The sequence below is a fragment of the Anomaloglossus baeobatrachus genome, chromosome 3 (genome assembly GCF_048569485.1).
Source record: "Anomaloglossus baeobatrachus isolate aAnoBae1 chromosome 3, aAnoBae1.hap1, whole genome shotgun sequence".
Taxonomy (NCBI): domain Eukaryota; kingdom Metazoa; phylum Chordata; class Amphibia; order Anura; family Aromobatidae; genus Anomaloglossus; species Anomaloglossus baeobatrachus.
Window position 1 is genome coordinate 583474959 of NC_134355.1, and position 13362 is coordinate 583488320.

General features: G+C 48.1%; 1 protein-coding gene across 1 annotated transcript in view; it reads left to right on the forward strand.

Moving 5' to 3' along the window:
• Positions 1-402: 402 nt before the first annotated feature.
• LOC142297315 (kyphoscoliosis peptidase-like) overlaps positions 403-13362 on the forward strand; it is a 91837-nt gene continuing 78877 nt past the window's right edge. Inside the window, exon 1 of the mRNA XM_075341553.1 lies at positions 403-436. Coding sequence (XP_075197668.1) covers positions 403-436 — 34 coding nt within the window. The remainder of the gene's footprint in view (positions 437-13362) is intronic.

The window sequence follows — 13362 nt, forward strand, 5'->3', positions numbered from 1 at the left end:
TACAACCAATTACAGATACCAGGACTGTTGGTGAGCTGGGGAAGCAGTGCATATGTATGAAGCTAAATGAGTTGGCCCGGAAGCAATCACAGCTGCGCCAAAAACTCAGTAAGTATAGCGTGCTTGCTCTAATCCTCCTATCCCTTCTACCACCATTTTTAATTGATTCTGGTCCCCTTAGACGTATATGAGGACTGATGTCTGGCCAGAAATCCGGGATCGATTCCAGACCAGAAAACTGTTTTGTTTTTTGTTTTTTAAATCCAGTTAGTCCTGTCAGTCCTGGATATCTGCAAGTTCACCCATCACTGACACCTACTACATATTGGGGTAGGATCTTGGAGATGGGAATAACTCTTTAATTAAAATTTAATTAACTAACTCTTAACTCCTTCACGACCAATGACGTACTGGTATATCATCAGTCATGTAACAGGTAACCACTGTTGGCTGCTGCGGTGAGCCGGCTGTGATCCCTGCAAATGTCTGCTGATTTGAACAAGAGACATGTGGGGCTAACAGGCACAGTGGGATCCGTGATTCACCTGCACCTGCTTGACACTTAGGGCTGCTTCTCACTTGCGAGTTTCTCGCAGTAGAGCAATGCGAGAAAATCTCGCATTGGAATCGGACACATGTTAGTGAATGATTCAGCTCTCATCTGCGATTTGTTTCTCATTCCAAATCGGACTGAGAAAAAAATCGCAGCATGCTGCTTTTTTGCGAGTTTCTCGAACCATTTTTTTCAATGATTCCCTATGGAAGCGGATTAAAAGAAGGATCCCACACGCGCACCAGCGTTCACATTTGCAAGTGTGGCAGGAACTATGCTCATTAAATATTCAACAGATGAATGTGACATCACATTCCCAAAGGTAAATTAACTGACACATGTGTAATCACTTTTATCTAGTTAAGATGTTGCAGGAAACTAGCATCGCAAACGCGACACACACGCGTCGCACACGCGAACAAAATCAATAATTTATTCAGAAAAAGCATCGCACTTGAGTTGCACTCGGACCTAAGGTGAACTAAAATCAGCCGAGTTTTTTTCAGCCTAGTCGGACCGATTTTACTCGCATAGATGTGTTTCCAGCCTTAGATCACGGTGTCAAAATGTAACAACACTATTTAAATGGCTACGGCGGGGATTGTCACCGATGGTTGTCATGGTAGCTTGGGGTCATGTGTTGACCTCTGATGTGACCATGACGTATTTCCTGTACGAGCCAACAGAACGGCGGTTCTTAAAGGAACAGTTGCATTTTTGCTGATCAAAGCTGTGCAGCTTTGATCAACAGCAATGAAAAAGCGATCAGACTGTGGATCCATAAAGTCGCTTAGCGGGACTAGTAAAATAAATAAAATATGTAAAAAAAAGTTTTTAAAATATATAAAACCTAAAAGTTCAAATCACCCACCCCCCATTGAAAATAAAACACTTTAAAAATATATACTCATATTTGGTATCGATGGGTTCAAAAATGCCTGATCTATCAAAATATAAAATTAATTAATCTGATTGGTACACGGAGTGACGAGAAAAAATTAAAATCGCCAAAATTACTTTTTTTGGTTACCGCAAACATTTTTTAAAATGCAATAACAGGCAATCAAAATGTTGTATCCACACAAAAATGGAATGATTAAAAATGTCAGCTCAAGACCCAAAAATAAGCCCTCCCTGAGCCCCAGATCCCAAAAAATGAGAATGCTACAGGTCTCAGAAAATGGCACCATAAGCGCTAATCTTTTTTTGGACAAACTTCCAAATTTTTTTTATCCCCTTAGATAAAAGTACGGCCTGAGTTATCACACCAACACATCAGTTTTATCATATAGTGAACACAGTAAATAAAATATCCCAAAAACAATCACGCAACTGCACTTTTTTTTTGCAATTTTTTTTTTCCCTCATTTTCCAGTCAACTACACGGTAAAACTTATTGTTTCATTCAAAAGTAAAACTTGTCCCGCAAAAAATATGCTCTCAGATGGCAAGCTTGATGGAAAAAAAAAAAGTTATGGCTGTCAGGAGAAGGGGAGCAAAAAAGGCGAAAAACGGAAAATCTCCCAGGAGGTTAATGTAATAGCTGGAACTCCATCTGTTTGGTGAGATGTTAGGTGAAATTGATGATAGTCACAACTGCTTTTCCAGATTTGCGTCAGTTTGAGTGCAGTCAGCTCTGCAATGTCAATTTTTGTATTGACCTGATCTCAACAGTAAGTTGTTCCAAACACAAATGCATATTACACTTCATGTATCCTCAAACTAAGAAATTTATCAATGCTCAGGTAACATTTGCAGAACTTAAGCAGGGATAGATCTGCTATATATACATCACATAGGATACAATGAGACTATTGTATACATTATAGGCTATGCTGTGGCTTGTGTACACATATCACATATAGTATGCTGAGGCTGGTGGATATACTGTACATCAAATAGGAGACACTAAGAGGTACTTTGCACGTTGCGACATCGCAGGTGCGATGTCGGTGGGGTCAAATCGAAAGTGACGCACATCCGGCGTCGCTGTCGACATCGCAGTATGTGAATCCTTTTACATATACGATTAACGAGCGCAAAAGCGTCGTTATCGTATGATCGGTGTAGGGTCCGACATTTCCATAATTTTGCAGCAGCGACGGTACGATATTGTTCCTCGTTACAGCAGGCAGCACACATCGCTGTGTGTGAAGCCGTAGGAGCGAGGAACATCACCTTACCTGCGTCCCGGCTGCAATGCGGAAGGAAGCAGGTGGGCGGGATGTTTACGTCCCGTTCATCTCCACCCCTCCGCTTCTATTGGCCGCCTTCCGTGTGATGTTGCTGTGACGCCGCACGACCCGCCCCCTTAGGAAGGAGGCGGGTCGCCGGCCAGAGCGACATCGCAGGGCAGGTAAGTGCATGTGAAGCTACCATAGCGATAATGTTCGCTACGGCAGCAATCACAAGATATCGCTGCTGCGATGGGGGCGGGGACTATCGCGCTCGACTTCGCAGCATCGGCTTGCGATGTTGTAGTGTGCAAAGTACCCCTAAGGCTGAAGTATATACATTACATAGAAGACATTGGGGCTGGTGAATATATCACATAGGAGATACCGGAGCTGATGTATATACATCACATAGGAGACGCTGGAGCAGGTGTATACATCATAGAGGGGACACTGAAGCTGATGTAAATGCATCACATAGGAGATGTTGGGGCTGGTAAATACATCAAATGGGAGATACTGGGGTGGGTACACATACATCACATAGGAGATGTTAAGGCTAGTTTCTACATCGCATAAGAAACACTGGGGCTAAAGAACATGTATCACCTTGGACACACTGGGGCTCGTGGGGCAAATTCAACACAATTCAGGTATTCAGTGTTTTTCACTGTGTTGTAAATAAGAAGGAATTCAGATCTAAATTCCATCAAATCAATTCCTCTAAGCATGTATCCTTATGGCTCGAATAAGTAAGGGATAAATGCAAAAAAGGGATTTCAATGGAATGGTAAAAATGACATAAGTGCTTTCTATGAGGTTTGTTATGTCAGGATTTTTTTTTTTTTTAAACCAAATTTTTATTTCTTTTCTTGTAATGGTAAAATAGGGTACAGAATGACGAAAATAAGGGTCAACAAATCAAAATATCAAATAACATAGTCTCTACAATTTATCGATCAAATATTTGTCACGGTCATCAAATTTGCTCCTTCCCCTTCTTCGTCAATGTATATTTCCATTGTTCAGTCTCCGCTACCCCCTTCAGCATTCCTTGATAACTTGTTACAAACATTACTTGTAAACACTATCCCTTCCATTCCCCCCCTCCCCTCTCCATGCGACACAACCCAGAATTTGGCCAACTATACTTTCAGCTCGCACAGGGACCCTGACAGGTCTTCCTTCATGTACCATTGCGTAGACACAAATGTGGACATTATTTGTATTGTTTCTTCTCTAGAACATATAACGCTTATGAACTTTCTCCATTTACTGAAAAATTTTGCTGTCATCCTTTCTTTGCACCTCTCCACCATTACCTTCTCCAACATGAGCGTTTTTTTCAATTGATTAACAAGTTCTTCTTTTGTTGGTATTTCCTTCACCAGCCGCTTCTGAAGAATAGCCCTTTTACTTATCATTGCTATATCATGGAAAAGATTCGGTAACTTGTCCCCCCCTTTCTCTCCCTCCTCCCGATGCTGATAGTGAAATAACCAGACCATTGGATCTGACTCTACATTTCTATTCCAGATTTTCCTCACTACCCCTTGGACTTGTTTCCAAAATCTTTTGTGTCGCCCTGGGCAAGCCAGGGGACACGGGTCACAACACCACCACACCCCACACTCCAGGTAGGCACATCAATGCTAACCACAAATCCTTGTTGCCTTCCTCCAGGAGTTTGATGATGCACACCAGGGGGTGGGCCAGGCGGTTGGCTCCGCCCACCGAGGAGCTCACAACTCTGGAGGCGGGAAAACCAGGCAGTCCAGTGAGGGACATGAAAGAGTAAACAGCAGAGTGAAGCCCAGGCAGGGCAAGTGTGAGGAGCTAAGTAGAGGAGTTAAGAAAGTGAAAGTAGAAAAGTGGTAAAGGAGAAAAGCAAGCAAAGTGACAAGAAAGAAAGGAAGCCTGAAGGGTCCAGCTTTGTGTAGGGCCAGATCAGCAAGGTCAGTGACGGTGGTGACTGTCTGGAGGGGGACCGTTTGGAAGTTCCTGGAAGGACCCCGTTGGCTGTGTGCCCGGTGGTCTGGAGCAGTGTTCCGAAGGACAGTCAGCACCAGGGCAGGGGCCTCTCGGACCCCGGCAAGGCTAGGAGTCGCCAAATTTGCCGAATCCGTCAGTGACGGGGACGCAGATCCCCTAACAACCAAGTCCCGATTGAAGGCAACAGCCCAACCCGTATTGGAGAGACACCGCCACGGCACCAGTTTCTCAGGGCCAGCGCCTGCGGGCAAAGTGTAGAGCTCCTCCGGCCCAGATTGCAGTCGGGGAGCGGGTAACCGGAGGGAATCCACCGCTACCACAAGTCAAATATAGGTGCAAGGAAGAGGGACATCACCGTCACCTACCGGGAGTGCAGGTGCAGCCGTCTGTGGGACCGTCCTACCAGCCGTTTGGTTTACCGTACAAACTGTGTCCGTGTCTCAGGCTGAGTGAGTACCACAGTGCCGCAAGGCACAGCGCTGCCCCCGCGTCCCTGCGCCCACCAGGCCCCGCACCTACTTCTCCATCACCGGGCCCCGGGATCACCAACCCCTACCCACGGAGGGGCAACACAACAACTGGCTGCTCCGCATCACCATCCCCGGGAGCCCCATATTGAGCAGCGGTGGTGAAATCACTACAACCGTGGGTGGCGTCACGAACTATAACAATCCCCAACCACAAAACCCCCCTTTCACTCACGGGCGAGGAGTGTCGCTCGAGAAACCCCGGGATCCTGCCCACCGCTCGAGCCACCACTGAGCAGCTGCCGGACCCGAGCAGAAGGGGTGAGCGCGGTGTGCTGACACCCTCCTCCCCGCCCGCGACAACTTGGCGTCACGAACAGGATCTTACCGCTCTGCCGTCTGGTAGAGGTGTGCCTTGTTACCGCCGGAGGCATCCGGCAGAAAAAGTTCAGAAGCCGCCATCTTTGGCGCGAAAAGTTCCCGCTCGAGCGTCTTCTTGAGCAGTAGAGGCGCGAAGGCCAAAACTCCGCCCCGAGAGAGGAGGGGCCGGAAAGAGCTAAGGGGGACGCGATGGCTGCTGGACGCATGTATCTGCGGCTATAAAAGCAGGGACGCCAGGACCCTGCGAATATACCGTTCCTGGAAGCAAACAGAGAAGCCATCATGTGGATGCCGTCCCGCGACACCGTAGCCCCCGCGCCTGGAACCGCGGCGTGGGTGGAGATCCGAACCGCGCAGCTCTATCAAAGGCTGCAGGTCAGGATACAGCTCCTCATGGAGGAGTGGGAGGCCGACATGGCGGACGTTGTAGCCACCGTGCGGAGACGCGAGGAGGAGTCGGAGAAAGGGAGGGTGAGTGACCCACGTCCCGATGCCCTTGAAGGGCCGGTCATCGCGGCTGTGGGGCCCGGTCCAAGCCCTCTCCCCCCGTTGCCTCCCTCGCCACCCGTCCCGGAGGCCGTGACCCCGCCACTAGGCCTGCTACCACCGCAACCGGTAGCAGTACCCAGCGTCCCCGCCCAGGCGGCCCGACCTGCAACCGGAGCCCGCGGCACACCGGAGGTGTTACCGTGGAAGACGCCGAAAGTAGAACCGGAGGCATCCTTTTAAAAACTCGCCGAGCCGGAGCCGATGACCCGTTCCGAGCCCAAGGCCCGGCAGCGGAAAGCCCCTATGCCCATCCCCCACACCTCGGCTGAGGTGGCGCCGGGTTGTTGCTGCAAGGCAGCGCCCAAGGCCATGACACCGTGAGATACGCCGCCCACCTTCCTGACAGTGGGTAACGTTCTGGATGTCCCGCGGGGCCCCACCCGTGCGCCGGCGCTGGCGGCAGCGCCATACTGGGATAGGGAGCCGGTACCGCTGGGCCTGGAGATCACCGAGAGGGAGCAGAAAAAGGCCGAACTGGTGGCCAGAGCGATCCGAGAGAAGGAGCACCTCCGGCGGGCAACCTCCCGTGCCCGAGGACCGTTGTACGTGGGGCAGGTGAGGCGGTTTGATGTCCGCCGGGGCTACGGGTTCATCTACGAGCCGGGCCTGGAGGCCGAAGTTTTTGTAGCCCGGCGGGATGTGAATGCCCACCTGCCCGAGGAGCATCCGGGCCGTAATCTGATGCCGGGTGATATTGTCCAGTACACTCGGTTCTTTGGGGAGCGAGGGTGGTTTGCGCTGGACGCTAGATTGAAGGGCAGCCCAGAGGCCCTAGCAAGCGCCGCGCCCCCTCCCTTGGAAGGAGCACTGGAGCCTGGAGGACCGGAGTAGGGCAGCGGATGCCCGTCGTAACCGTCCCCGTTGGGACCACCACTGAAGTTGTGTTTGTTGTTGAAAAGTTTTGAAAGTTCTGCAAATGATAAGAAAATGATAATAACCGAAGATTTACCTGATTTGCTTTTGTGATTGAACCGGCAGGAGCCGGCACCGTTGTCCCCGTGGGGACCGTTTAAGTTTTGCATGGGAACTATCCATGGACAAGCCCGTGAACTTGCAGGGCACCACAAACGTTAAGTGGCTTGTAAATATGTTGGTTACCGTTACCGTTTCCGCAGTACCGTCTCCGGAGAGGCAGGTTGGAGGGAGGACCCTGAGCGGAGCAGGCTAGGGCCCAGCCACCAAAGGAACCGGTGGCCACCCTCTGGAGGGGAAGGACAGATCCCGCTCGGGTGACTTGTGCTGGACTGTGGGTCAAGGGGTGCTGCCTGGGTTTTAGGGGCAGCATCAGGGCCAGGTTGCTTGGGTGGGAGAGAGCGGAAACCGTGACCGTAAACCGTTGCAACGTTTAAGTAAATGTGCCTCCCGTCTTGGGAAGAGTTTTGATTAAAAATGTTATTTATGTTTTCTTAACCTTGTTACCCCTTTTTACAGAAAAATAAAACCGGTGTAGGACGGCAGCCCGCGGACGGTCTGCATTTTGCTAAGGGGGAATGTGTCGCCCTGGGCAAGCCAGGGGACACGGGTCACAACACCACCACACCCCACACTCCAGGTAGGCACATCAATGCTAACCACAAATCCTTGTTGCCTTCCTCCAGGAGTTTGATGATGCACACCAGGGGGTGGGCCAGGCGGTTGGCTCCGCCCACCGAGGAGCTCACAACTCTGGAGGCGGGAAAACCAGGCAGTCCAGTGAGGGACATAAAGGAGTAAACAGCAGAGTGAAGCCCAGGCAGGGCAAGTGTGAGGAGCTAAGTAGAGGAGTTAAGAAAGTGAAAGTAGAAAAGTGGTAAAGGAGAAAAGCAAGCAAAGTGACAAGAAAGAAAGGAAGCCTGAAGGGTCCAGCTTTGTGTAGGGCCAGATCAACAAGGTCAGCGACGGCGGTGACTGTCTGGAGGGGGACCGTTTGGAAGTTCCTGGAAGGACCCCGTTGGCTGTGTGCCCGGTGGTCTGGAGCAGTGTTCCGAAGGACAGTCAGCACCAGGGCAGGGGCCTCTCGGACCCCGGCAAGGCTAGGAGTCGCCAAATTTGCCGAATCCGTCAGTGACGGGGACGCAGATCCCCTAACAACCAAGTCCCGATTGAAGGCAACAGCCCAACCCGTATTGGAGAGACACCGCCACCGCCACGGCACCAGTTTCTCAGGGCCAGCGCCTGCGGGCAAAGTGTAGAGCTCCTCCGGCCCAGATTGCAGTCGGGGAGCGGGTAACCGGAGGGAATCCACCGCTACCACAAGTCAAACATAGGTGCAAGGAAGAGGGACATCACCGTCACCTACCGCGAGTGCAGGTGCAGCCGTCTGTGGGACCGTCCTACCAGCCGTTTGGTTTACCGTACAAACTGTGTCCGTGTCTCAGGCTGAGTGAGTACCACAGTGCCGCAAGGCACAGCGCTGCCCCCGCGTCCCTGCGCCCACCAGGCCCCGCACCTACTTCTCCATCACCGGGCCCCGGGATCACCAACCCCTACCCACGGAGGGGCAACACAACAACTGGCTGCTCCGCATCACCATCCCCGGGAGCCCCATATTGAGCAGCGGTGGTGAAATCACCACAACCGTGGGTGGCGTCACGAACTATAACAATCCCCAACCACAAAACCCCCCTTTCACTCACGGGCGAGGAGTGTCGCTCGAGAAACCCCGGGATCCGGCCCACCGCTCGAGCCACCACTGAGCAGCTGCCGGACCCGAGCAGAAGGGGTGAGCGCGGTGTGCTGACACCCTCCTCCCCGCCCGCGACACTTTCAATCCTTTCGCACTGCCATATCCCATGATATAGATCTGTTTTTTCCGTACCACAATTTGGACAACTCATCATCTTATCTGGATGTCTTGCATTCAGTATATTAAATCCATAGATAGCTCTATGTATGATCCTGAATTGGGTATCTCTTAAGTTCTCATTCACAATCTTCTTTCTCATAACCATCCAACCATTCAAAATCTTCTTCTCCACTTCTTGATCTCCCAACTGCTTTGCCCACCCTTCCAACATTCTTCCTGATATGTTAGGGACTAACCCTTCTCTCATATTTCCATAAAGACTTGATATATTTGTGGCATGGATGTCCCTTAATATGATCGCATCCATCTGATTTGCCTCATATTCGTTATTTATGTTGTATAGTTTCTTCATTATCCCTTGTTTCACCTGTTCAAACTGGAGAGTCTGGAATGGGCGCAAGTCATACTTTGCTCTCAACTCCTCACACGTCATCCATCTCCGTTCTGTATCATGCATCAGGTTTTTTAGAGTTCCAATCCCTTTTTCCCTCCATTCTTTAAAGAGATAATTTTCCCTTCCCTGTGGAAAGTCAGGACAAGCCCATATATTAAGGAATTTAGAGATGTGCCAGGCGAACCCGAACTTTTTCCTAACCGCCTTCCAAGTCATCACTGTGTCTCTACAAATCAGTGAGTGTTTAATGTTGGGCGGCAAATTTGGAATGGAGGTATGTAGGATTGAACTCAGGTCCCAAGGTTTACAAAATTCAGCCTCTATATCCCAGTCAGAATACCTACTTGTTCGTCTAATCCAATCGACTACATGTCTTAAGATACAGGCCAAATTGTACCCCCTGATGTTAGGTAGTCTGATCCCTCCATTTTCTGTTGATAACATTAGATTTTTGGCACTAATCCTCGGCCTATATCCCTTCCACAAAAAACGTGAGAATGCTTTTGTCAATCTGTTCACATCTGAGTGTTTAAGAAGCAATGGGATTGTCTGCATTGGATAGAGAAGCTTGGAAAAGCTCATCATTTTTATTAGATGATTTCTTCCCAGAAGAGTCAACGGCAAATTTGCCCAACCTTGCAGTTCACGTTCAATTTTCTCGATCAAAGGGGGATAATTTAATGAATATATGGTCTTAGTATCCCTCCCAACCTGTACTCCCAAGTATTTAATTGTATTTCTAGCTATTGGAATGTCACAAAATGTACCCCTCTCCCCCTCCGCTCTCTTTTCGTCCAAGAAGAGAATTTCACATTTGTTTTTGTTAAGTCTAAACCTTGCTAACCTCCCAAACTCCTCAATTTGTTCTATGACTCTACTCAATTGCGTTTTAGGTTTGCTCATGAACAGGATTATATCGTCAGCAAATAAGGCTGAGCGCAATGACTTCCTCCCTACCTTGATCCCCTCAAACCTGCCCCCCTCATTCAAACATCTAGCCAGTGGGTCAATAGCCAAGTTAAACAATAGTGGTGACATCAGGCATCATTGCCTGGTTCCCTTCATCAAAGGAAATGTTTTTGACAGAAATCCCGGGGTACTCACTCTTGCCTGAGGATTTGCATAAAGGACCCTCACAAAATTCCTAAAATCTCCGTGTAAGCCCAGGTGATCTAACACCTGTTCCAGCCATGACCACCTCACATTGTCAAAGGCTTTCTCCAAGGTGATCAAGGCTGGATTCCCCTCCCCCCTTTTCTCGTCTGCTTTACTACATCAATTGCTAGCATTACTTTCCTAATGTTTGTCACCACTGAACGTCCTTTAACAAAGCCAGCCTGGGGGAGATCTATAATCTCTGGCAATACTGCCGCTAACCTATTTGCCATCAACTTCGCTAAAATTTTTAGGTCTTGATTAATCAGCGAGAGGCCTATAACTAGATGGCTCTTCTAAATTCTTTCCTCCTTTAGGAATGAGCTTTATATAGGCTGTATTAAGTGTACCCGATATTCTTTCCCCGTCCATTATCTTATTGAATAACTCTGTCAGTATAGGTGAGATTTGATCCTTCATAATTTTGAAAAAACTGCCGCTAAAGCCATCTGGTCCCGGGGCCTTTGTCGTTTTTAACTCTCCTATAACCTGTAGCACCTCCTCCTCTGTCAACTCTTTATTCAGAGCCTGTAAATTTTCCTCTGTGAGCGTAGGCATTTTTGTTCCTTTTAACCACTCATTTCCTCCTCTCCTATCATCTAACCCCTCCTCTTTATATAAACCTGCATAGAAGTCTCCAAGAATGTCGTTTATCTCTTTGGGATCTGTCGTTTTACTCCCCACAGCGTTTCTCAGTGTCATAATATGTGTCATCGGTTGTCGTCCCCTTGCCAGATTTGCCAATAACTTCCCTGCCTTGTTCCCGAAACGATTCAACTCTGCCTCTTGTTGTGTCCTGTACATACCTTCTTTCCTTTCTACCCAGTTCTCAAAATGGCCCTTCGCCTCCACCCACTTTGCTTTTGTCACCCTTGATGGTTTTTCTAAGAAGTCAGTATATGCTTCCCTGACTGCCCGGCTAGCCTCCTGAAATTTTACTTGTGCCTGTCGTTTCGCCTTTGTCGTATATCCTATCACTTTTCCTCTCAAAACTGCCTTAGCCGTCTCCCAATACAATAGTGTTTCCCCACTGTGCTCCTGATTCGTCAATGTATAATCCACCCACCATTCTCTCAGTATTCTATGGAAGTTCTCGTCCAAAGTCAAGAATGAGGGGAAGCGCCATATATAATCCTGTCCTCTCTGAACTTTGTCAGCTATACTGACTACCACTGGGCTATGATCCGATATTATCATAGTCTCTATAACTATCTCTTCTACCCTCTGCAATAAATTCTCACTTGTTAGCCAAAGGTCAATCCTTGACCAAGAGTCGTGTGGGTGGGAATATGTGTAAATTCTCTCTCTTGCGGGTGATATAATCTCCAGCAATCCTGTAGTGTAGTTGTATTTAACAATGCTCTCAGTGACCCCTCCGTGTTCCTCCCCTGCTTTCCCTGACTCCTCCTGTCTTCTTCCTGAGAAACCACTGTATTGAAGTCTTCCCCCACCAATTTACATATATCCCCATCCAGCAAAATCTTATTAGCTATATTTAAAAAAAAACCCTTTGTTCCGTATTGGGTGCATATATATTGTAGATACTAAAAGTGCCTTGAGTACCTGAAATCTTTATATGTATGTATCTGAGTCCCTTAACATTCCACGTAATGAGCTTAACCATAATCCCCAAAATCAACAGTTCCTTTTTCAGGCCGTGTCGCATGGATTCCCCAACTCTCTTCCCCTCCCCTCCCCTCCCCCAACTGTATATAACCCCTCCCATCCCCAACTTTACAAATACAATTAACGTCTTCCATTTTTTTCTGAGATGATTGAGACTCCTTTCAAACCCCTGCTTCAAGTCAAGCTCTCCATGAAGCCACCCCACTAAGTCACCTCTCCCCCTCTGTTGGCTATTAACTCCTTGCCCCTAAACAGCCTTTATAAATTTATCAAGCTCCTAAAACCGTCATTAAGAGAAGAAAAAGAGAGAGAGAAGAAGAAAAAAAAAAAGCATTAGTAAATGATAAAAGGGAAAAAGTGATAAGCATAAAAAGAGAGAGAGAAAAAAGGAGCGAAAGAAAAAGAGATAGAGAAGAAAGAGAAGAGGAGGTAGGCGAGACTTTAGAGAGTTAAGGCACATTTGTCACCATACGGCTCTATTCAGCAGTCCCAAATTAAGTCCTTGTCTTGCCTGCTTGTTCATGAGCTGCTGCCTCTTTCTCCTCTTTTCCCAGCTGAAGTCGCCATCTGTCGCTTTTCCTTCGGACTGGCTGGTCTGGATCTCGATTGACTCCACTCTGGCTCGTTGTCAGGTCTAACTGCAGATGTTATGTTTGCAGGATCTGCATGTTTCAGATCAGTGAAAGTCCCTTCTTTTCCATTCCTCTCCTGTCGCCGTGTTCTCCCGTCCTGTAGTATCTCTCACTCCGCCTCTGAAGGATCCCGAAAAGTCTTTGTGACACCATCTGCTCCTCTTACTCTTACTCTTAGTATTGCTGGGTATAAAAGCTAAAATGTAATGTTTTTGTGATAGAGGGCAGTGCAGATCTGGCTAAATGCTTTTTCTTTTACGTGTGACTTCTGCCGAATAGTCACCAAATAATAGAATCTTGTGTCCCTGAATGCATAGTGCCTGTTTCCTATTCCTGAAGGCCCGTAGAATTTCTTCTTTATCTTTGTATTTCAGATATTTTATAATAACCTGTCTTGCTCTGGACATTTCACCTTGCTTGGAGGTATTATCATTGTTACTGTGACCATCTCTTTGCTCCCTTATGGGTCCCACTCTGTGCGCTCTTTCTACACGGCAGCTATGTGGTAAGCCTAAAGCCTGGGGTAATTCTTTTTCACAGATTGAGTCCAAACATTTTGTTGTCACTGTCTCAGGCAGACCCACTAGCCTTAAGTTATTCCTCCTAGATCTGTTTTCAAGATCTTCTATTTTATCCTTCATAAGCTGAGCATTA